The sequence below is a fragment of the Trichomycterus rosablanca genome, chromosome 9 (assembly GCF_030014385.1).
Source record: "Trichomycterus rosablanca isolate fTriRos1 chromosome 9, fTriRos1.hap1, whole genome shotgun sequence".
NCBI classification, from domain to species: domain Eukaryota; kingdom Metazoa; phylum Chordata; class Actinopteri; order Siluriformes; family Trichomycteridae; genus Trichomycterus; species Trichomycterus rosablanca.
The window spans coordinates 21,539,191-21,564,580 of record NC_085996.1 but is presented as its reverse complement, the minus strand read 5'-3'; the positions used below and the strand labels follow the sequence as shown (position 1 = coordinate 21,564,580).

At 41.8% G+C, this 25,390-nt stretch overlaps 1 protein-coding gene across 6 annotated transcripts in view; it reads left to right on the top strand.

The window, feature by feature from the left end:
- Nucleotides 1-25,390, top strand: part of pde4dip (phosphodiesterase 4D interacting protein) — a 139,176-nt gene that overhangs the window by 89,203 nt on the left and 24,583 nt on the right. For 4 of the 6 annotated variants that reach the window (XM_063002064.1, XM_063002059.1, XM_063002058.1 and 1 more), the window contains 10 exons: nt 487-647; nt 861-1,080; nt 6,305-6,416; nt 6,539-6,646; nt 6,732-7,065; nt 13,966-14,201; nt 14,293-14,347; nt 23,004-23,251; nt 24,587-24,724; nt 24,871-25,044. In XM_063002064.1, coding sequence (XP_062858134.1) covers nt 487-647; nt 861-1,080; nt 6,305-6,416; nt 6,539-6,646; nt 6,732-7,065; nt 13,966-14,201; nt 14,293-14,347; nt 23,004-23,251; nt 24,587-24,724; nt 24,871-25,044 — 1,786 coding nt within the window. The remainder of the gene's footprint in view (nt 1-486; nt 648-860; nt 1,081-6,304; nt 6,417-6,538; nt 6,647-6,731; nt 7,066-13,965; nt 14,202-14,292; nt 14,348-23,003; nt 23,252-24,586; nt 24,725-24,870; nt 25,045-25,390) is intronic. The other 2 variants (XM_063002061.1, XM_063002062.1) reach the window with 2 other exon arrangements.

Below are 25,390 nucleotides of genomic sequence, written 5' to 3'. Positions count from 1 at the left end.
AATTGTACATGCTGCAATTTATAGTGACAATAAAGTTCTACTACTACTACTACTACTACATAAATTAAAGTTAGGCATTGGACAAACACATTGTAGAAGTTGTCTTTTATTTAAAATCGGGGGTGGCACGGTGGCTCAGTGGGTAGCACTGTCATCTCACAGCAAGAAGGTCCTGGGTTCAATTCCCAGGTGGAGTGGTCCGGGTCCTTTCTGTGTGGAGTTTGCATGTTCTCACCACGTCTGCGTGGGTTTCCTCCGCGAGCTCTGGTTCCCTCCCACAGTCCAAAAACATGCAAATGAGGTGAATTGGAGATCCTAAATTGTCCATGACTGTGTAATGACATTAAAGACTTGAACTGATGAATCTTGTGTAACCAGTAATTACCTGTCCTGTCATGAATGTAACTAAGTGTGTAAAGCATGACGTTAAAATCCTTATAAATAAATGTATAAATAAATATTTAAAATCATACTCTGTGTAAGCAGCCTGTAGGACCCACGCTATCCCAGAATCTACCAGCTGTAGAGCATCAGGGCCTGGCTGAAGTGAAGCTGCTGGTGGAGCAGAAGCTGGCAGTAGAGCGGGAACTGTCGGAGCTAAAGGCCCAGCTGGAGAAAGCTGGATTCTTCTCCATCTGTCAGATGAGGTATGCATTAAATAAGATGGAAACACAAATTCTGTTTTCTAAAGATCACATGATGCAACTTAGACTGTTTTCCTAAACTTGAGAAATGAAATGTTCACTATAGAAGCACTTCTGTAAGTCGCTCTGGATAAGAGCGTCTGCTAAATGCTGAAAATGTAAATGTAAGACTAGATGAGACTAGCGACAAATATTAGCTGTGTTCTTCCATTGTAGGAAAGCATTGTTCAGTCTGCGCTCTGAGAATGAGGAGCTGAAAATCTCGTTAAGAGCAAAAGAAGATGATGGACTCAAAGAGGGAGAACAGGAGGAAAAATGGCCTCCTGGTGAGAATTCTGTGATGCCTACGGGAAAACGGAGCACTGGTGCACAGCATCAAGCCTATATTAGACCACTTTCTTCAGACTTAGAATCACTGCTGTCCCACCCCACACAGGTAGGGGTCTCCCACAGGAGACTAATACTTGTTATGCACATACATATGACAATCTGCTCATTGCCTCAAAATCAAAGAGTGTGTGGCATCTTGGTTGCTGGTTTTTAAATCAAGGTGTTGGAAGTATAGCCAGGGGAGTCCCTAAAAGACAAGATTATTAACAACTTGGCATCAGGTGTAGCCCCACACCTACCTATGAAATGAGCCAAATTTGCAGGATGCTTAAACAAGGTAAAGCAATACAGTGGTTAAAAGCCACAAACAAAACTAGTAAAAGAAAAAATAAATAGTGTCCAAAAATGGAAAACAAAATAACAAGCAAACAAAAATGACATAAAAACATCCGCAACTCACTATAAGGAAAAAAAATATAAAAGGTACAGAGCAAAAATGAAAACTTGTTGTCACAATATGGCAAGCTGCTCAGAGTGCCTGTGACAAGCAAGTTCTTAGAAAAAAAGAGAAAAGAAAGAAAACCCAGAACAAGCCAGGCACAGCATGGGTCCAAATGTGGGACCCACTCCAGAAAAAGGCTCAAAAACCAGTTGCAGCACCAGATTAGTTCCCAAAAAGAAAAAAAATGTGCTGTTATTATAGGACGGCAGAAAACCAGACCAAGTCCAACATTGCACTATTAAGTGAAAAGCAGGTTGCTAAATGAGTAGCCGGAAAGTCTATAAGGAAGAAACCATGATAAATAGAAACACTCCCACCTGGAGTGAATTCATACTCATCAAGGTGCAGGTTACTGTCAGATAGATGACCCAACATTTTAATCTTCTGCGCCTCCATACTCCCTCAGCCATATGGCCAGGCAGAGGGACATTTGACTTGACTTGACATAAGGACATGATTCTGTAACTGTGCCCCCTAGTCAAGCTCTAGAACAGGTGGGCTCATTATACAGCTCTTATCCTCCTCACTCCTAATGTCCAGTATACTGGACATTTTTTTTCTGGGTTTTATAACTCGACAGGAAGTTTTACTTTGTTACACTCACTTTTAGACACTCCAACACAACTCTGTCTTTCTACTGGTTGGTCAAAGACATTGAGAATTTTTTTTAAGCTTCTTGAAAAAAGACCCGAAGATGGCAGCTGTTGAGAAAGACGCTTGTTGCCTCCGTGACCGAACAAAACATAAGTTTTTATCTATTAATGTGCACATATAACCAAAGTGTTTTAGAAATGATGTATTTTTAGAAGGTTTTTGTAATGATTGGTAACAATATAAGCGATGAATATGTATTTACGCATACTTAAATTTAGAGCAAATGTTTTATGTCCAGCCAGCTGGACATTTGGATTTAACGTATTGAATGTTGTTTAGTTTGTCATGCTAACTATGAATTAGAAGATGTGCATCAGTATTACTTTTTGCATTTTTCGTGCTGTACATATCTTTTTCGTGTATGTTAAGGGCTGACAGTAGATGAGGTGCTTAAATTACTAGATGATAGTAATAGACTGCAGCAGGCACGTGCACAGATAGACCCCTAGTGGTGCTCAAGCACCTGCCCTTTTGCCCTGGATGAGAAAAGTGGCCTTTCTGCTAGAGCCCAACTTTTTTCTACATTCATTAATATTTAAAAATAAAAATTACCCTCTCTGTCATCAATTCCCCCCAAAATTGTTTTGATATCTGACGGGCATTTATTTGAGTTCTTGTGAGAATTCTGCCCCAATATGATCCCCGCCTTGCCCCTCCCTCCTCCTCCTCCGGTTAGCAATCATGCAGTGCTGAGCGCCAGGCCAAACCGCTGCTACACACTTCTCCTCTGACCCGCATAAATAGGAAAATGTTATTTAGTTGTCTATTTGATTTTATTGGCATAAAAATAGGCCCATCGTTAACATTAACTACCCAAAGTGGGTTTCTGATTTGAAATCAAAGGTAGGTCTTAAGTTGAGCTACATGACAGTCTGGTGAGGTAAATTGATACTAGTAATGGTATATTATTAGTTTAATGCTTCAACTCTGTCAGAAAACAGTAAAATGATGTATACTGTGTTCTCCCCTTTATGGAGATTCAGTAAGTCACTCTTGAAAGGTTACAAAAGCAGAAAGAAAAGGAACTACAGCAAGCATCTCAGGGTAGCAGCTCTCTTTTATCCTGGATTAAGCCATCTAAAGCAAATGAGGGAGATGTATCAGTATCAGTTGTTTGGTTATTAAAAGCGTGCACAATATTGCCTTGTTTTTGCCTGTTTTTCATTTATTTATGCAATTTGATAATTTGAGTTATTTGATTAGATGTGTATTGATTGTGTTAACAAAAATAAATATATAACTTAAATATCGTACCATGTTTTTTTTTTTTTATTTTTTTTTTTATTTTATAAATAATTTTGGCGATGGGTGCCCTTTTTTTTTGGTTTGAGCACCTGCCCCCAAAAATGTCTGTGCACGTGCCTGGACTGCAGTGTTGAGAGTAGTGGGATGAATATCAACAGGATAGTGATAGGGAGTCAAGTGATTCTAAGCCAAGATGTTAAATGCAGTGGGGCAGAGCACTTGCCAGTGGTGGGTAGTGATAGCACCAGCTTTCAGAGGTGCAGAAACCCTGGCTGCACCAAAAAATCAAGCATAAGATGTTTAAAATGTCATGTATTTCTTTGCATTCAAGTTGAACGAAACTGCTTTTATGAGTTCCACACAAGGTCCCGTTAAAAAAAGAAAAGAAAAACTCAAAGCTGAAATGCAAAAGGTTTTGATTTGAATAATTTAGATATCATTTATTTTCAAAATATTTATATTGAAAGATAGATATGTGGATAATTTAAAATTTAAAATTTATATTCACAAACTGAATATTCTGTTTTATGTTTTAGTAATGTTCCTTGTTTTTAAAATATATCTATGAAAGGAAAGTTTGTTTATAAGAAAAGGGGAAATGAACAAAGCTAAATGTTTTAATTAAAAAGTTTGAGTTTTCATTTTTAAGGTTTGAGTTTTTAAAATTAAAAGTTTTAAATTAAATATTTAAAATATTCATATAAATAATTAAAATGTAAATTTTAACTTCTGTATAAACTAGTATATGCTTTTTAATATTATAAACATGTATTACATTATGCCATAAATGTACAATACTTGATATGTCACATGTTATAATGGTAATAATAATATGTAAATTTTTTCAGAATCTTGCACATTTCATGCTCTTAATTCCAAATGTCCAGTATACTGGACACTAAATAACTCACAGTCCCCAAGCCAAATTTCTTTTTTTTTTTGTATAATGTCATTTAAAAGGCTGAAATGAACAAGTGTTGTTACAGGATATTGTTTGTTTTCAAAGCGTCCAATCTCGGGGGTGAGGAGGTTATAGTTAGTACAATTTTGTTTAGTGAAACAAAGGTTAAATAACACAGCAGATAAGAGACGCATATCTAAAGCCCACATCATTAATTATACCTTTATTTATCTACCAGTTTTTTCCCTCCTGTTCCATCTGGTTCCATCATTTGTGAGATATAGTATTATTAGAGGTATTAATCAGTGGGTAAGAAGATCTAAAACAAAGAACAATCCAAAACGCATGGACAAAAACAAGTCAGTAGTCAAAACCGTAAAAAGACTAATTGCCATGAGTATCCAAAAGGGCAGACAAAAAACACAAGACGTCATTTACCAGTGATCAGTAGCATAGGCAAACAAACATAGGGATCTCCAAAAATTAAGGTAAAAAATACAAACAGGTCATACACTGGAAGACTTGTCAACAAGAAAAAATACTCAGTACATAACATGTACAGCTGGCTTAAATAACATTACTATACTTAAAACTAATCTTAAACAGGTGTGAGGATCAGCATTCAGATGACACTGAATGCTCCCAGTTGGCTGCTTCTGATGATAGAGGCCATGTGACCTCCCAGTAACTAATAGGAATTGCAGTTAGAGCTAGAGTTCATTGACTAAACTGAGCCAGCAGAGGGCACTAAAGGTGTAGAATGAGTGTGATTGGTAGGAAATCATCAAAAAGTCTTCATTAATGAAATATTGTTACTTAAAATGGGTATATGCAAATTGTACGTGAATTTATATATTATCACTATAAATAAGGTCACCTTGATTTCAGACTTTCTGAGAATTTGTGTTGGCCATATTTACAACGTTAAAATGACTGCATGTTTATTACATTTATTAACGAGATTCCGAGAAGTAGCTCAATTAAACTAAGTGTCGCCTTCACATGTGCTTCACTGGAAAGAATTAGACTAAAGGAAATCTGACGTTTTATTACAAATAAATTCTCAGTTTCACAAGTGTGCGCGTTTGCTTTCCAGTAGTGCTGAATACTTAACTCAAACTGTTAATGATCCACAATTTAAAAAAAAAATCTTTGACTTAATTATTCCCTTTCTAGCTGGGTGACTGTAAGATACAACTGCATGAATTAGGCCTGGATCTGATGTAAATAAAGGGTGATTTAAAGTATTGCATACATCATGGTGGCAGCTAGATTTTCCATTGGTTTTTTACATGAACTTGGTCAATAAGGGGTAGTATGTATCCTAGGGCATACTGTCTATTTCCTGAAGCCTACTACTATTTTAAGCATGAAGCACCTGTTCACCTGTTCATGTGTATTCAAATCAGGACTTTGACTCGACATTCAATTTAATTTTTTAATTCCTTTAATTTATTTCTTTTAAGCCATTCAGATGTGGATTTGCTTGTGTTCTTCAAATCATTTTCTGCTGCATTACCCAGCTGTGCTTGAGCTTTAGGTCACAAACTGATAAGTGAACATTCTCCTTCAGGATTTTCTGAAAGAGAGTAGAATTCATGGTTCAATCAATTATGTTAAGTCATCCAGGTCTTGCACAAGCAAAGTAACCCCATACTACCACCATCATATTTGACTTTTGTTCAGCAATTATTTGAATCTTGCAACTATCTCATGGATGCTGTCCAGTGTCATTCTTATTTCAGAATTTTGTACATTGACCTTAACTAAGGGAAGTTAGGCCGACCTGCAGTTCATTAGATGTTTATTTGGGGTTTTTGTAACCTTCTGGATGACCAGTAAAATTACCAGCATCACCAGTAAAATAAAAGAGAATAAAACAGAGGCTTGACCTGACAGTGTATTAAATAAATGTCAAGAGGGAATGGCAAGGTCACATTAACATGGGACATTATGAAAGGGCACATTCTTAATGTTCTCTGTTCACACAGCAGTTGGTGTAACATTTGTGTATGTCTGTATGTGTAGCTGGACCTCAAGAAAGTGCCAGAGATCCAAAAGCTGCAGGAAGGAACTAAGCCATCCAATAAAGCTGTACAGATCCAGGCAGAGCCACTCAGGCACTGCACACAGGTGCAAAGTAAGCACAGTTTAACTGTATAAAACTGCAGTTTCAACTAAACCATACTTGAAATACATACAGTGTTTAGTGTTGATTATTATCTATATTGTTCAGTAATTAAGTGTCTACTTCAACCCCAGCAGTGCAGCAGAGCAGTAAGCAGGTGCAGGTAGATCTGCAGGATTTGGGTTACGAGACCTGTGGCCGCAGTGAAAATGAGGCAGACAGAGATGAAACCAGCAGTCCAGGTCTTCTTACTTTTACTTACCTTATTATCTCTCTTGATTTATCAAAACTGGTTGTATATTTAAACAATGATTTTTGTTTTTTCAGAATTTGATGATCTGGAGCTGTGCACGTCTCTCTCATGCCGAGATGGTCCCGCTCAGTGGTGGTCAGGACTGGGCATGATGAACCACACAGGAGGAGATGTGATGTTGCTGCAGCAGCAGGTGGAGGATCTGCAAAAACAGCTGTCTCGTTCTCAGGCCTTGGTGCAGGGTCTTCAGTCCCGTGTTCAGGATGCCACACCAGTCTCCTCTCCTCAAAGATTAAACCAGCCCAACAAGGATCTGCAGGAGCTGGTGACTCGGGTGTCCTCTCTGGAGGATCAGCTGAGGAGAGGCAAAGGTCATGCAGAAGAGACCAAAAACATTACCTCAACTGGGTGAGTAATGCATGTGTGCAGATTTTGACCTACTGGCTAAAAAAAGACAGCTTATTTATCAATACTTCAGTAATATACAGTATAATAAATAATTAATATAATAAATTATATACACTGATCAGCCATAACATTAAAACCACCTCCTTGTTTCTACTCTTACTGTCCATTTCATCAGCTCCACTTACCATATAGAATGGTAATTCTACAATTACTGACTGTAGTCCATCTATTTCTCTACATACTTTTTTAGCCTGCTTTCACCCTGTTCTTCAATGGTCAGGACCCCCACAAGACCACCACAAAGCAGGTATAATTTAGGTGGTGGATGATTCTCAGCACTGCAGTGACAATGACATGGTGGTGGGGGATAGTGCTTGTATAAGTGGATCAGACACAGCAGCGCTGCTGGAGTTTTTAAATACTGTGCCCACTCACAGTCCACTCTATTAGACACTCCTACCTAGTTGGTCCACCTTGTAGATGTAAAGTCTGCAGGAAGTCTGCAGGATGGCTCATCTATTGCTGCTGTTTAAGTTGGTCATCTTCTAGACCTTCATCAGTGGACACAGGACGCTGCCCATGGGGCGCTGTTGGTTGGATATTTTTGGTTGGTGGACTATTCTCACACCAGTAGTGACAGTGAGGTGTTTAAAAACTCCATTAGGGCTGCTGTGTCTTATTCACTCATACCAGCACAACACACACTAACACACCACCACCATGTCATTGTCACTACAGTGCTGAGAATGATTCACCACCCAAATAATACCTGCTCTGTAGTGGTCCTGGGAGAGTCCTGACCATTGAAGTACAGCATGAAAGGGGGCTAACAAAGCATGCAGAGAAACAGATGGACTACAGTCAGTAATTGTACTACAAAATGCACCCATATGTTAAGTGGAGCTGATAAAATGGACAGTAAGTGTAGACACAGGGAGGTGGTTTTAATGTTATGGCTGATCAGTGAGTATATATATATATACAGTGGGGGAAATAAGTATTTGATCCCCTGCTGATTTTGTAAGTTTACCCCCTTACAAAGACTTGAACAGTCTATAATTTTTATGGAAGGTTTATTTTAACAGAGAGAGACAGAATATCAACAAAAAATCCAGAAAAAAAACATTAAATAAAAGTTATAAATTAATTTGTATTTAATTAAGGGAAATAAGTATTTGATCCCCTACCAACCAGCAAGAATTCTGACCCCCACAGCCCATGAGGCACACAAATTAGTCCTGTCCCTGTATAAAAGACTCCTGTCACAGAATCAGTTTCTTCCGTTCAAATCTCTCGACCACCATGGGCAAGACCAAAGAGCTATCAAAGGACGTCAGGGACAAGATTGTAGACCTGCACAAGGCTGTAATGGGCTACAAGACCATTAGCAAGAAGCTTGGTGAGAAAGAGACCACTGTTGGTGCGATCATTCGAAATACAAGATCACAGTCCATCACCCTCACTCTGGAGCTCCATGCAAGATCTCACCTGGTGGGGTAAGAATGATTCTGAGAAAGGTGAGGTCAGTCCAGAATTACATGAGAGGAGCTTGTCAATGATCTCAAGGGAGCTGGGAGCAGAGAAATGCTGGATATGACCCCAAGAACACCATCCCCACCGGGCATTTCTCTGCCTCCAAACACGGCGAGTGGAGTTGATGCCAAAGAGCTCAATTTTGGTCTCATCTGACCATATCACATTCTCCCAAGCTTTCTCTGAATCATTCAGGTGTTCATTGGCAAACTTCAGACGGGTCTGTACATGAGCCTTCTTGAGCAGAGGGACTTTGCGGGCACTGCAGGATCTCAATCCATTACGGCGAAGTGTGTTACTAATGGTTTTTAGCTCCCTTGAGATCATTGACAAGCTCCTCCCGTGTAATTCTGGACTGACCTCACCTTTCTCAGAATCATTCTTACCCCACCAGGTGAGATCTTGCATGGAGCTCCAGAGTGAGGGTGATTGACTGTGATCTTGTATTTCTTCCATTTTCGAATTATCGCACCAACAGTGGTCTCTTTCTCACCAAGCTTCTTGCTGATGGTCTTGTAGCCCATTCCAGCCTTGTGCAGGTCTACAATCTTGTCCCTGACGTCCTTTGATAGCTCTTTGGATCAAATACTTATTTCCCTTAATTAAATACAAATTAATTTATAACTTTTATTTAATGTTTTTTTTCTGGATTTTTTGTTGATATTCTGTCTCTCTGTTAAAATAAACCTTCCATAAAAATTATAGACTGTTCAAGTCTTTGTAAGGGGGTAAACTTACAAAATCAGCAGGGGATCAAATACTTATTTCCCACACTGTATGTACAGGGGTTGGACAAAATAACTGAAACACCTGTCATTTTAGTGTGGGAGGTTTCATGGCTAAATTGGACCAGTCTGGTGGCCAATCTTTATTAATTGCACATTGCACCAGTAAGAGCAGAGTGTGAAGGTTCAATTAGCAGGGTAAGAGCACAGTTTTGCTCAAAATATTGCAATGCACACAAGATTATGGGTGACATACCAGAGTTCAAAAGAGGACAAATTGTTGGTGCACGTCTTGCTGGCGCATCTGTGACCAAGACAGCAAGTCTTTGTGATGTATCAAGAGCCACGGTATCCAGGGTAATGTCAGCATACCACCAAGAAGGACAAACCACATCCAACAGGATTAACTGTGGACGCAAGAGGAAGCTGTCTGAAAGGGATGTTCGGGTGCTAACCCGGATTGTATCCAAAAAACATAAAACCACGGCTGCCCAAATCACGGCAGAATTAAATGTGCACCTCAACTCTCCTGTTTCCACCAGAACTGTCCGTCGGGAGCTCCACAGGGTCAATATACACGGCCGGGCTGCTATAGCCAAACCTTTGGTCACTCGTGCCAATGCCAAACGTCGGTTTCAATGGTGCAAGGAGCGCAAATCTTGGGCTGTGGACAATGTGAAACATGTATTGTTCTCTGATGAGTCCACCTTTACTGTTTTCCCCACATCCGGGAGAGTTACGGTGTGGAGAAGCCCCAAAGAAGCGTACCACCCAGACTGTTGCATGCCCAGAGTGAAGCATGGGGGTGGATCAGTGATGGTTTGGGCTGCCATATCATGGCATTCCCTTGGCCCAATACTTGTGCTAGATGGGCGCGTCACTGCCAAGGACTACCGAACCATTCTGGAGGACCATGTGCATCCAATGGCGGTGCCGTGTATCAGGATGACAATGCACCAATACACACAGCAAGACTGGTGAAAGATTGGTTTGATGAACATGAAAGTGAAGTTGAACATCTCCCATGGCCTGCACAGTCACCAGATCTAAATATTATTGAGCCACTTTGGGGTGTTTTGGAGAAGCGAGTCAGGAAACGTTTTCCTCCACCAGCATCACGTAGTGACCTGGCCACTATCCTGCAAGAAGAATGGCTTAAAATCCCTCTGACCACTGTGCAGGACTTGTATATGTCATTTCCAAGACGAATTGACGCTGTATTGGCCGCAAAAGGAGGACCTACACCATACTAATAAATTATTGTGGTCTAAAACCAGGTGTTTCAGTTATTTTGTCCAACCCCTGTATATATATATATATACAGGTCCTTCTCAAAAAATTAGCATATTGTGATAAAGTTCATTATTTTCCATAATGTAATGATAAAAATTAAACTTTCATATATTTTAGATTCATTGCACACCAACTGAAATATTTCAGGTCTTTTATTGTTTTAATACTGATGATTTTGGCATACAGCTCATGAAAACCCAAAATTCCTATCTCAAAAAATTAGCATATTTCATCCGACCAATAAAAGAAAAGTGTTTTTAATACAAAAAAAGTCAACCTTCAAATAATTATGTTCAGTTATGCACTCAATACTTGGTCGGGAATCCTTTTGCAGAAATGACTGCTTCAATGCGGCGTGGCATGGAGGCAATCAGCCTGTGGCACTGCTGAGGTGTTATGGAGGCCCAGGATGCTTCGATAGTGGCCTTAAGCTCATCCAGAGTGTTGGGTCTTGTGTCTCTCAACTTTCTCTTCACAATATCCCACAGATTCTCTATGGGGTTCAGGTCAGGAGAGTTGGCAGGCCAATTGAGCACAGTAATACCATGGTCAGTAAACCATTCACCAGTGGTTTTGGCACTGTGAGCAGGTGCCAGGTCGTGCTGAAAAATGAAATCTTCATCTCCATAAAGCTTTTCAGCAGATGTAAGCATGAAGTGCTCCAAAATCTCCTGATAGCTAGCTGCATTGACCCTGCCCTTGATAAAACACAGTGGACCAACACCAGCAGCTGACATGGCACCCCAGACCATCACTGACTGTGGGTACTTGACACTGGACTTCAGGCATTTTGGCATTTCCTTCTCCCCAGTCTTCCTCCAGACTCTGGCACCTTGATTTCCGAATGACATGCAAAATTTGCTTTCATCCGAAAACAGTACTTTGGACCACTGAGCAACAGTCCAGTGCTGCTTCTCTGTAGCCCAGGTCAGGCGCTTCTGCCGCTGTTTCTGGTTCAAAAGTGGCTTGACCTGGGGAATGCGGCACCTGTAGTCCATTTCCTGCACACGCCTGTGCACGGTGGCTCTGGATGTTTCTACTCCAGACTCAGTCCACTGCTTCCGCAGGTCCCCCAAGGTCTGGAATCGGCCCTTCTCCACAATGTTCCTCAGGGTCCGGTCACCTCTTCTCGTTGTGCAGCGTTTTCTGCCACACTTTTTCCTTCCCACAGACTTCCCACTGAGGTGCCTTGATACAGCACTCTGGGAACAGCCTATTCGTTCAGAAATTTCTTTCTGTGTCTTACCCTCTTGCTTGAGGGTGTCAATGATGGCCTTCTGGACAGCAGTCAGGTCGGCAGTCTTACCCATGATTGCAGTTTTGAGTAATGAACCAGGCTGGGAGTTTTTAAAAGCCTCAGGAATCTTTTGCAGGTGTTTAGAGTTAATTCGTTGATTCAGATGATTAGGTTAATAGCTCGTTTAGAGAACCTTTTCATGATATGCTAATTTTTTGAGATTTTGGGTTTTCATGAGCTGTATGCCAAAATCATCAGTATTAAAACAATAAAAGACCTGAAATATTTCAGTTGGTGTGCAATGAATCTAAAATATATGAAAGTTTAATTTTTATCATTACATTATGGAAAATAATGAACTTTATCACAATATGCTAATTTTTTGAGAAGGACCTGTATATACAGTGTATCACAGAAGTGAGTACACCCCTCACATTTCTGCAGATATTTAAGTATATCTTTTCATGGGACAACACTGACAAAATGACACTTTGACACAATGAAAAGTAGTCTGTGTGCAGCTTATATAACAGTGTAAATTTATTCTTCCCTCAAAATAACTCAATATACAGCCATTAATGTCTAAACCACCGGCAACAAAAGTGAGTACACCCCTAAGAGACTACACCCCTAAATGTCCAAATTGAGCACTGCTTGTCATTTTCCCTCCAAAATGTCATGTGATTTGTTAGTGTTACTAGGTCTCAGGTGTGCATAGGGAGCAGGTGTGTTCAATTTAGTAGTTCAGCTCTCACACTCTCTCATACTGGTCACTGAAAGTTCCAACATGGCACCTCATGGCAAAGAACTCTCTGAGGATCTTAAAAGACGAATTGTTGCGCTACATGAAGATGGCCAAGGCTTCAAGAAGATTGCCAACACCCTGAAACTGAGCTGCAGCACAGTGGCCAAGATCATCCAGCGTTTTAAAAGAGCAGGGTCCACTCAGAACAGACCTCGCGTTGGTCGTCCAAAGAAGCTGAGTGCACGTGCTCAGCGTCACATCCAACTGCTGTCTTTGAAAGATAGGCGCAGGAGTGCTGTCAGCATTGCTGCAGAGATTGAAAAGGTGGGGGGTCAGCCTGTCAGTGCTCAGACCATACGCCGCACACTACATCAAATTGGTCTGCATGGCTGTCACCCCAGAAGGAAGCCTCTTCTGAAGTCTCTACACAAGAAAGCCCTCAAACAGTTTGCTGAAGACATGTCAACAAAGGACATGGATTACTGGAACCATGTCCTATGGTCTGATGAGACCAAGATTAATTTGTTTGGTTCAGATGGTCTCAAGCATGTGTGGCGGCAATCAGGTGAGGAGTACAAAGATAAGTGTGTCATGCCTACAGTCAAGCATGGTGGTGGGAATGCCATGGTCTGGGGCTGCATGAGTGCAGCAGGTGTTGGGGAGTTACATTTCATTGAGGGACACATGAACTCCAATATGTACTGTGAAATACTGAAGCAGAGCATGATCCCCTCCCTCCGGAAACTGGGTCGCAGGGCAGTGTTCCAGCATGATAATGACCCCAAACACACCTCTAAGACGACCACTGCTTTATTGAAGAGGCTGAGGGTAAAGGTGATGGACTGGCCAAGCATGTCTCCAGACCTAAACCCAATAGAACATCTTTGGGGCATCCTCAAGCGGAAGGTGGAGGAGCGCAAAGTCTCGAATATCCGCCAGCTCCGTGATGTCATCATGGAGGAGTGGAAAAGCATTCCAGTGGCAACCTGTGAAGCTCTGGTAAACTCCATGCCCAGGAGAGTTAAGGCAGTTCTGGGAAATAATGGTGGCCACACAAAATATTGACACTTCAGGAACTTTCACTAAGGGGTGTACTCCCTTTTGTTGCCGGTGGTTTAGACATTAATGGCTGTATATTGAGTTATTTTGAGGGAAGAATAAATTTACACTGTTATATAAGCTGCACACAGACTACTTTTCATTGTGTCAAAGTGTCATTTTGTCAGTGTTGTCCCATGAAAAGATATACTTAAATATCTGCAGAAATGTGAGGGGTGTACTCACTTTTGTGATACACTGTATATATATATATATTATACACAGCATGCCACAATTTGATATAAATCCCCACTGTTTGTGTACTGCAGTAGTTTAGACACACTGATCCAGGCTCAAGCTCGGGAGCTCTCTCACTTGAGGCAGAGGATGCGCGAGGGGCGAAGCGTGTGTCATGTCCTGACGCAGCACCTTGGAGACACAACTAAAGCTTTTGAGGAGCTGCTGCGTGCCAATGACATCGACTACTACATGGGTGAGAGCTTCAGAGATCAGCTTGCTCAGAGCTCATCCCTGGCCCAGAGAGTGGCAGCCAAGATCAGCAGCCGTGAGTACACACAGACATACATTTACATGTGCACAGAGAAGCTGTATGTAGATTCTGTTTTCAAACAGTCCTTTTTTACTTTTCCATGCAGGAGATTACTCTGAAGTTCCAGATGACAAAACTGGTCATGAACTTCTAGCGATCCGGTAAGAAGTTGCATGCTTGTGACACTGCTCTTAGGTCCACAGAAACATTCCCACATTGTACACTAGCTAATACACACATATAACATCTGACTTAAGCCAGAAATTGTTGTTTAGTAGCTGCTTCGCCCACCATCACTGAGACGCAGGTTTGAATCTATTCTATGCTATCAGCCAGCTCCAACTCCAAAATCTTTTTTATTTTCACCTCTTCATTTTGTTCTTGGATACACTGACAGACTCCACTGCTTCTGCTTACATAATGGCTTATTACGACAGAGCACTAATGCTCAGTGGAAAGAGCACAAACATTGACCTGCATGGTCATTCGTTATCAATTTCCCAATTCATGCTTGTTCTGTACTGGTCCGTGTGGGAGTATTGGATGTCAAATCAATAGAGGGAAATTAACTGTTCAGGAGACATGCTGGTCAATAGGAGGACAAAGAGAAATAGCCTATAAATTGAAGGTCATTCTTCTCATATATCAAAGGAAAAGAAATTCTGTAAAATGGAATAGTCACTGTGGGCTATTTTTAATTATTTTTTTGTATTATTATTATTATTTCATTTTTTGTTTTAATTTACATCAACTGCTTTATCCTGGGGCGGCACGGTGGCTCGGTGGGTAGCACTGTCGCCTCACAGCAAGAAGGTCCTGGGTTCGATCCTCAGGCGGGGCGGTCCTGGTCCTCTGTGCGGAGTTTGCATGTTCTCCCCGTGTCTGCGTGGGTTTCCTCCGGGCGCTCCAGCCCCCCCGGCAACCATAATTGGAAAAGCGGTTAAGAAAGTGAGTAAGTGCTTTATCCTGGTAATTGTCGGGGCAGGTCCGGTTCCACTTGAAATCTATCACAGATATCTAATCTATATTTCGGCCACCATACTCTGACTCAACTGGAATTTGACAGAGATTTTTTGTTCCTGCTTTTTTCATATCAATACTAATGCTGTGCTATCCTATCAATCTCACTCATTCCACTTCTTAGTCCAATGTTTTCCTTTTCCTTTTTATGCTACTGTTTTATGACAACATTGATATGCCCCTAGTTCACTTTCCATGTACGCTTACTGTAACAACAGCTGCGTCTGAAATTGCATACTTCCATACTGAACAGTACACGAAAGCAGTACACGAGAGCGGTTAGTGTGTCCGAATACGTAGTATTCATTAAACAGTGCACGAAAAAAGCCATTTTTGAGTATGCAAACACAGCACACTTGCGGTCTGATAATCTATCCCATAATCTACCCCATTCAACTGGAGCTGATAGATGGCAGAAAGCAGAGAGTCGACTGTTTACAAGTGTAGGTAAGACAAAAATTTTAAATGTATGATTGCGTACAACCCTGAGTAACGTTACTAAAAGAGCTTACTACTTTACTGGCCGAGCAGTGTGCACTGTCTCGAATTTAGTACGCACTGTTTAAGTATGGGATTTCGGAAGCAGCCAACTACAGCTAATGCAAATATGAAGTGTCAGGAGACAATTTATTGGTTCATTCATTCCTTCTGATGCCTCCCATCTTTTCCATTCATCTTTAGCAACAAAGCAATGGGAGCCCTTAGGGAGATTACCCTAATTTTACCCATCATGCATCAGTGTGTGGTAGTAAGTGGGTAATAGTACTGGAGGTGGCGAGCTTTAAAGACTTTGTATGTTTTTGAGTGTTTTCATTCAGAAAAGGGCAGCCACTGTTTATGCACTTGGGAGTGAGAATTTTAAGTGACATGCTTGTGTATTATAAATAAAACTGGATGTAGTGCAAACATGTGCACTGTGTGTGCTAGTGCTGTGTTAGTTAATATTGATCTAATAATGAGAACATCTGTGTTAGTTCACTTTGACTTCAACTATTTTGTGAACTCTGGTCTTCGAAATTGGCACCACAATCAATGCAGTTCTTTGGATTTCAGGATCAGCTGAGGGTAACACTGTGTGTGTGTGTGCAGATACAGATCAGGAGACCCACTGCCTCAGGTCCTACAACGTCATTGTTTAGAGCTGGGATTGTTGAACGACTGTGCATTGGTTGCTCTTCCAGCACCAAACACTGAAGCTCGATCACACCAACTCAGCAAGATACAAGAGCACAGTGGATTCTCAGAGGAGGCACTAGCGAAGGATTTCAGCCCATAGGGACACATTTATTTGAAGACTCCTGAGCTGGATTTAAACCTCATTCATATAGATTGGGATCTTTAGGGATTTGGAATCACTAATTGCCTGTTTTGACATGGCATGCTTGGTCTTTCTGGGATCATACAGTGTTTCTGATGGTATCATTTTTCAGGAAAAGCCACCTTTTTATTTCTGACAGGATGTAAGGTCAAGCTTTTACACTGTGGGTAATCCGAGAAGCCAATGAAAAGCACAGATGGTGAACCAGATGTGCAGCTGGACTTCACCGTATTTTGGTGCCAGTGCACCCATTTAGTCAGAGCTTATAATTGACTGGAGGAACGAGACACTTGTGTCAGGTTGATGTCCTTTGCGTGCGGTTTTGATTTGTGCCTTTGTGGCCCTCACATAAAGCTTTGCTTTTGGAACCGTCCTATTACAAGTTTAGTGCTGCAGTTAAGCTAGCGCTCTTGGGATTAGGATAGGCTGCTGACTTGGGTGCTAATCAGGTTAGATTATTAAACCTCATGAGAGAGTGAAGTAGGTCAGATGCAGCTACAACCAGAAAGAGAAAGACGGAGAATGCAAAATGAAGAATTCAAGAAGATAGCAGATAAAAGACAGAAATAAGAAGAGTGAGATCAAATGAGCTGGATTGCTAAGGAGGAAAGTTTTGCTTTGTGGTTTGTTTCTGTTGTTGCTGCTGTGGGTAACAATAGTTCTGCACATATTCCACTACTACTACAAGGATTAGCAGTGCTGCATATGTTGTGCCAGTATATATTCATTTCTTAACTGAATTAACGACGGACTTAAAAGCCTTATGGGGACACTACACAAGGAATTAAAGGCTAATCTATCTTTATTTACTGAGGCATCCTGTTTCTGTTCAGAGCACAATCCAGGCCATACACACATAAATATACACATACTCACTCTACTGCCAGGGTATTTTTGTTGTCGGAAGCTGACGGGGAAGGACAATGTGTTTTAGGAAATGACCCTTATTAGCTTTAACCCTGTGATGGAGCGGATGTTTCTGGAAGTACAGACTATGAGGGGTTGTACAGAGTTGATTCCTGACATTTAGGAATTTTCTTTTTCTGCACGCTCACAGAGTGACCTAGTAGTTTCATAATTAAACAGAATCGAAAGAAGAAGTGGAAGAATGCCTACGACCATGGCTGCTTCTCCCCTGATCCAGGGTTGGATTTTATTCGCTGTTGGATATTCGCAAACTAGGACAGCAGAATTCTTTCTACATAGCGTCCTTGGAAAAGCCTTTCTGGAAACTATTTGCCTAATCTGGGAATTTAAAATGCACTTTGTTTGAGTGGGGATCCCAGGCAATCTGTCAACAACCAGCTTCATCACTAATTGAAATAGGCAAAGAACGGAAGATAGAAGCGGACCTCCCGAGTCCCTATCTGATCAACTCCTGCTCCTTCAGTTGTCAGCTAACTGGTTGCCACAACAAAGCCTAGCACCGAGGGCTTGTGGCTCTGTGTGTTCCATTATTTAAATGGTCGAGTCAGTTGAGCCAGAGCGAGGAGAGGATGATTATAGCCCAGGCACAAAGGCATGCAGGCGGACAGATGGAAAGAGGCGCCATGGTTCCGCTATGGAGGTCCATGCTGTCTAAGAACAGCCCACTGTATCGCAACTCGCTCTTCTCCTTCTCTCTTTGGGAGAGCCAGGTACGGGAGAGAGAGCTGGTGCTGCTGAGGAAACAGATGGAAAGAGAGAGAAGGGCATTGCAGCGACAGATAGAAAAGTAAGAGGAAGAGGGCAATGGCTTATTATGATTTATATTTTTAGGTAGAACATTAGAAGAAAACCTACTTGTATGTTTTCCTAGTTTTTCAGCTGGTTTAAGGCTTTTATACTGTTTTATTTTTTAACTAATTGCAATAAAGTTCTCCATAATGACTGTGTAGTAAAGCAGAGAAACTTTCATGCCCTATCAGACTTAAGCTAGCAGCAAAACCTTTATGTTAGAACTGCCATATTTGTTCTGCTCTCAAAAAGCCTTAAAAATATCTAAATAATTGCCGCCCAGGTGGCGCAGTGGTAAAACACACTAGCACACCAGAGCTGGGATTTTGAATACATCATATTGATTCTCCGCTCTGCCATCAGGCTTTTTTTTTTTCTTCATGCATTTTCTCCCCATTTTTCTCCTGATTTAGCACACTCAATTTTGTCTTCCTCTGCTGCCAGAGATACCAGATTGCATTCGAGGAGAGCACACGTGCACAGCCCTCCTCTTCTCGCCCCTGCTTTCTGCACAGGCGTCTCTTCCGCCAATCAGGGTCCTTACACAGCATATGAAGACCCACCCACCCATACATAGTCCGGCCCCCAGCCTGCATATACAGTGTATCACGAAAGTGAGTACACCCCTCACATTTCTGCAAATATTTCATTATATCTTTTCATGGGACAACACTATAGACATGAAACTTGGATATAACTTAGAGTAGTCAGTGGACAGCTTGTATAGCAGTGTAGATTTACTGTCTTCTGAAAATAACTCAACACACAGCCATTAATGTCTAAATAGCTGGCAACATAAGTGAGTACACCCCACAGTGAACATGTCCAAATTGTGCCCAAATGTGTCGTTGTCCCTCCCTGGTGCCATGTGTCAAGGTCCCAGGTGTAAATGGGGAGCAGGGCTGTTAAATTTGGTGTTTTGGGTACAATTCTCTCATACTGGCCACTGGATATTCAACATGGCACCTCATGGCAAAGAACTCTCTGAGGATGTGAGAAATAGAATTGTTGCTCTCCACAAAGATGGCCTGGGCTATAAGAAGATTGCTAACACCCTGAAACTGAGCTACAGCATGGTGGCCAAGGTCATACAGCGGTTTTCCAGGACAGGTTCCACTCGGAACAGGCTTCGCCAGGGTCGACCAAAGAAGTTGAGTCCACGTGTTCGGCGTCATATCCAGAGGTTGGCTTTAAAAAATAGACACATGAGTGCTGCCAGCATTGCTGCAGAGGTTGAAGACGTGGGAGGTCAGCCTGTCAGTGCTCAGACCATACGCCGCACACTGCATCAACTCGGTCTGCATGGTCGTCATCCCAGAAGGAAGCTGACGCACAAGAAAGCCAGCAAACAGTTTGCTGAAGACAAGCAGTCCAAGAACATGGATTACTGGAATGCCCTGTGGTCTGACGAGACCAAGATAAACTTGTTTGGCTCAGATGGTGTCCAGCATGTGTGGCGGCGCCCTGGTGAGAAGTACCAAGACAACTGTATCTTGCCTACAGTCAAGCATGGTGGTGGTAGCATCATGGTCTTGGGCTGCATGAGTGTTGCTGGCACTGGGGAGCTGCAGTTCATTGAGGGAAACATGAATTCCAACATGTACTGTGACATTCTGAAACAGAGCATGATCCCCTCCCTTCGAAAACTGGGCCTCATGGCAGTTTTCCAACAGGATAACGACCCCAAACACAACCTCCAAGATGACAACTGCCTTGCTGAGGAAGCTGAAGGTAAAGGTGATGGACTAAACCCAATTGAGCACCTGTGGCGCATCCTCAAGTGGAAGGTGGAGGAGTTTAAGGTGTCTAACATCCACCAGCTCCGTGATGTCATCACGGAGGAGTGGAAGAGGATTCCAGTAGCAACCTGTGCAGCTCTGGTGAATTCCATGCCCAGGAGAGTTAAGGCAGTGATAATAATGGTGGTCACACAAAATATTGACACTTTAGGCACAATTTGGACATGTTCACTGTGGGGTGTACTCACTTATGTTGCCAGCTATTTAGACATTAATGGCTGTGTGTTGAGTTATTTTCAGAAGACAGTAAATCTACACTGCTATACAAGTTGTACACTGACTACTCTAAGTTATATCCAAGTTTCATGTCTATAGTGTTGTCCCATGAAAAGATATAATGAAATATTTGCAGAAATGTGAGGGGTGTACTCACTTTCGTGATACACTGTACCTTGGCCAGTTAGTATCTGCTGCAGGCACTGCCAATTATGCCCGCTAGATGGCGCCCAGCTGACCGGAGGGAACACTGAGTTTCGAACCGAGGAGTTCAGAAACTCGGTGCTAGTGTGCAAGCGGAATATCCCGCTGCGCCACTTGGGCGCCCAGGTGGCTGCATTAACAACGATTGGCTGTTGTTCATAGGGTAGGATAAGCCGGATAGGGACTTCTCATAACTGAGCGAATTACGACCTCTGCTGGCTGGTTGATGACATCTGCACAGGGTTGAGGAATAATGCATTGATCAAGGTGTGGCTCTCCATGTACAAAGCTGATCGGCATATGAACTCGTCTTGTGTAGGTGTCGGAGGGGTCGTGTGACAGTCTCGCTCTCCTCAATCGCGGCAGGGGTCAGCTCCAGTGGAGAGAAAGCGTAATGCAATTGGGTAAAAATTGGACTCGCTAAAATCAGGAGAAAACGTTTACTGAGAAATCATTTACTGCTAATAAACCTACATAAAGCTGTGAAGTACAGCAAAATTACTGTAGCCATAAAGCTCACCTGAGCAAAGCTTTAACTCTGTGGTTATATGTAGAATCTTACATTGTCATTTTACTTTAAATGTCTTTTTAAATCTTCTTAGCACAGACACACACACACTCTACAAATGCACTGCATATATAGATTAGATGTTTGGTGTTTTTGCTACATCGTTTTATTGGTGGGTATTGGGAAATAGGGTCTTTGGTAGAGTATTGTGTGTGTCTGTTTCTATGTGTGTGTGTATGGGTGTACGGTAACTCAGGAAGTGAAACTGATACGCATTACAAGGAGTGATTACAAAGAGTGTATGCAGCGGTAGCACGAGGCAGCGGTAGCACGAGGCAGCAGTGCACGTTTGTGAGCTTGTATGGAACTGCAATCAGCTCTGCCAGGGCCAAGCTCTTTAATCAAAGAACAATCAGTGCGAATAAATACAGCCTCTCCACAAGCTGTCACTCCAGATTTAGCTAGACAAGGCACATGGCAAAAGAAATCAGACATGCACCAAGAACAATGTTAATTAACATATTTTTATCTGATTCTAACCAGGCGACTGACCCAAGTTCTAAAGAATCTGTTGTATTTGATCTAAATTAGTAGTAGTCTTTTACAACCTCAAACCAGAAAAGTTGGGTCCGTATGATTAGATAGATGGATGGATGGATGGATGGATGGATGGATGGATGGATGGATGGATGGATAGATAGATAGATAGATAGATAGATAGATAGATAGATAGATAGATAGATAGATAGATAGATAGATAGATAATTTATCAATCATTGGTCTTCAGTAGTTTAACAAGCAAAGAAAAGAAACTAGTACAAAAAAGTAAGTAAGGTGTAGTGAATGTACAACATGCATATATACAACATATGGTATGCAAAAGAAAAAAACAGTACGTGCAAATTGTGCATCTGATACATGTAATAGAAGCAGTAGTGTATCTATTCTTATAAACAATATATACAGATATATAAGAATAAATATAGAAATAAGGATATTGTTATAGTTATAAATATATACAATGTATCAGTTATGGGTATATTTATTTGTAGACAATATCACCAATAATATACATACAGTATATACATTGTTATACATATGTTATGTGTGTAAATACATAACAGGCCAGTCCAGTACCAGTACCCTCTTCTTCCGCAGCCATGCCTTTGTAATGTGTGCAGCATGTGGTTTTGCATTGTCTTGTTAAAAAATGCACGGACGTCCCTGGAAAAGATGACCTCTTGAATATGCATATCTCAGCATATGTTGTTCTAAAATATCAAAATAAGTTTTCTGCATTCATTCTGCCATCACAGAAGTGTAAATTACCTTTGCCAAGGGCTCTGACACAGCCCCATACCATGATAGACCCTGGCTTTTGGGCTTGTTGCTGATAACAGTCTGGATGGTCATTTTTTGTCTTTGGTCCAGCGCACACAGCGAAGAGCCCAGAGAAGTCGATTTCGCTCATGGATATGGTTAACATGAGGCTTTTTTTTTGCACAGTAAATTTTTAAGTATTAATTGTGAATGTTACTGCATATTGTAGTGCTTGACAAAGGTTTGCAAAATTAATCCCTTGCCCATGTGGTTATATCAGCTATTGATGAATGACGATTCTTGATGCACTGCCATCTGAAGGATCAGAGATCCTGAAATTCCTCCAGATTCTCTCAATCATTTAATGATATTATGCACTGTAAAGGGAGAAATATGCAAATCCCCTTCCGATCTTTCTTTGAGGTACATTTTAATAATTTTCTAATGCATTTGTTGACAAACTTGAGTTCCTTTGCCCATATTTGTTCCTCAAAGACATGATTGACTATGTCTGCGTGGTGTGGGCTGAAGGGACTACTTGTTGCTGCTGCAACTGCGACCTCTGCTGGCTGATACCAGTGAATAACTCTCAGTATGCAATACTGATCCCTGTGTGAACTCAAGTTGCTAAATGCTACACATAGAGTTGGCTAAATTTTATCATGTAAAATTTTGTTCCTGTGGCTGTATTGACTGTTGATACTTCTACTCCTCAGGTTAAGCAAGGAACTCCAGCAGAAGGACAAGCTCATAGAGTCACTGCGCTCCAAACTTGAGCAACAGCAGCCCCGCTCGGATACACCTGCCAGCAGCCATGTTCTTTCAGAAGCTTCAGACCAGTCAGACCATACATCTTTTGTGAGGGATGAACAGGATTATACAAATGAAGACCTGGATTTGTGCTCAGAACTGGACACTGCCAGTGATTTTGGCCAAGAGGAAGCAGCCGACAAAAGCAATGCTGGTAAGCCAATCGTGCACATGCATACAGGAACAAGGTTCATATGGCCTCTTTACAGTCCTGTTTATTGTTTATTTAGAATCTTGGTTTGAATGTACAGTGTTTATGGAAAAAACAGCTAATGTTGTCTTCTGAAATTAAAACCCATTACGGGCGGCACGGTGGCTTTGTGTGTAGCACTGTCACCTTACAGCAAGAAGGTCCTGGGTTTGATTCCCAGATGAAGCAGTGTGGGTCCTTTCTGAGTTTGCATGTTGTCCCTGTGTCTGTGTGGATTTACTCCAGTAGCTCCTGTTTTCTCCCACAGTCCAAAGACATGCAAGTGAGGTTTGTCAGTGACCTATTTTATTTATGCATTTTCTCCAAATTTAGTGTAGTCAATTTGTCTTCCACTGCTGGGGGAGCCCTGATTTGCAGTCAAGGAGGGGATATTGCTGCACACGCCTCTTCCGACCTGCATGCAGCCCTTAGCGGAACCCTTTTTCACCCATGCATTCTGCACAGGCACCTCTCTATCTGCTAATCAGGGTCCTTACACAGCGTTTGAAGACCCCACCCACATAGTCCGGCCATCCCGCCCAAGCAGAAACGTGTCTGCTGCAGGCACTGCCAATTCTGCCCGCTAGATGGCGCCCAGCTGACCGGTGGCAACGCCGAGTTTCGAACCGAGGAGTTCAGAATCTCGGCGCTGGTGTGCTAGTGTCCTGTCATGAATGTAACCAAAGTGTGTAAAACATGATGTTAAAATCTTAATAAATAAATAAGTTAAGAATATGGGTGTATGTGGCAGCATCAGTTTTCCCATCACTCCTGATCAAACACCCACTTGGGTACTATATATACACTATATGACCAAAAGTATTTGGACACCTGACCGTGATCTTGTCGGACATCCTATTTCATCCTATTTCTTCTCACAAGGTTTTGAAGTATGTCTGTGGGATTTTGTGCCCATTCAGTCAATAGAGCATTTATAGGCCTGGCACTGATGTTGGTCAAGAAAGCCTCAATTGATGTTCCAGTTCATTCCAAAGCTGTTCAGTGAGGCTGAGGTCAGGGCTGTGTGTAGTCCACTTTAAACCTTTTAAAGCTTCTCTTCATTGCTTTATAAACCTTGCTTTGTGTACGGGGGCACAGTTATACTGGAACAGGAAAGGGCCTTTCCTAAACTGTTACTGCAAAGTTGGAGGCATATAATATCCTTTATGTAATTAATTGTCCATATAGGGTATAATACTGCAATATTGGAGCTAATAATAATTTTTATATTACTTTATTTTGTTTTGTGTCTTTCTAACCACCACTATTATCTTTTCACTCTTTTCTTTTCTTTCATAGATTCTTACTGTAATCAGAGCCCCAAACCAAAACAGCCATCCAGCCTGCCATCCCTCACTTCTTCTCATAGCCAGAAGTCCTCTAGCAGCTATGCCAGCATGCACTGCACCCCTCACAGGCCAATGGATGCGCAGCCAGGTAGGACACATTTTAATTGCTGTAGTATTTACAATTCACATATAATGGTGTTGATTTTACCACGTTATATATTAGGAGCAGAACCGTTTCTTAGAGTAGAACCATTTGACCTCTCATCTCCTTCTACCCCTTCCTCTTACCATCAGGGCTCAGTTCTGCCCAAATTTCTCAGACACCTCAATGGCCTTCCAAACAGACGACTTTTCTTCCATTTGACCCTCATACACAACACCTAAGACCCCGTTATAATACCGCAGGGAGTTTCTCTCTGGCCGAGGTGCACCAGGAGCTACAGATGCTGCAGAGGCAGCTCGGAAACAGTGAGCATTGTGCATGTGTGTGTGTGTGTGTGTGTAGTTAATGTAGGTTGTCGGTTGCACTTAAATAACTGCGCTTAAATTCTCATTCACCTACTGACTAGCCGGGCACTTATACAGACTGTAACTGGCTTGTCCGGGAAACAAAGGGTTGGACAGATTTCTTACCTGTGCTGGATGGTCGATGGTGACTGCACAAAGACGTGGGATAATAGAGATCGGTGGATGACTCTCCAGGACAGATTTCCATATGAACCCACCTGGTGCAGGTGAAAAAGAAGCACACCTGTAGGGGTGTGTGTGTGTTAGTTACAGCCCTCTTCAGTCAGGAAGGGAGGCCTTCAGCTGT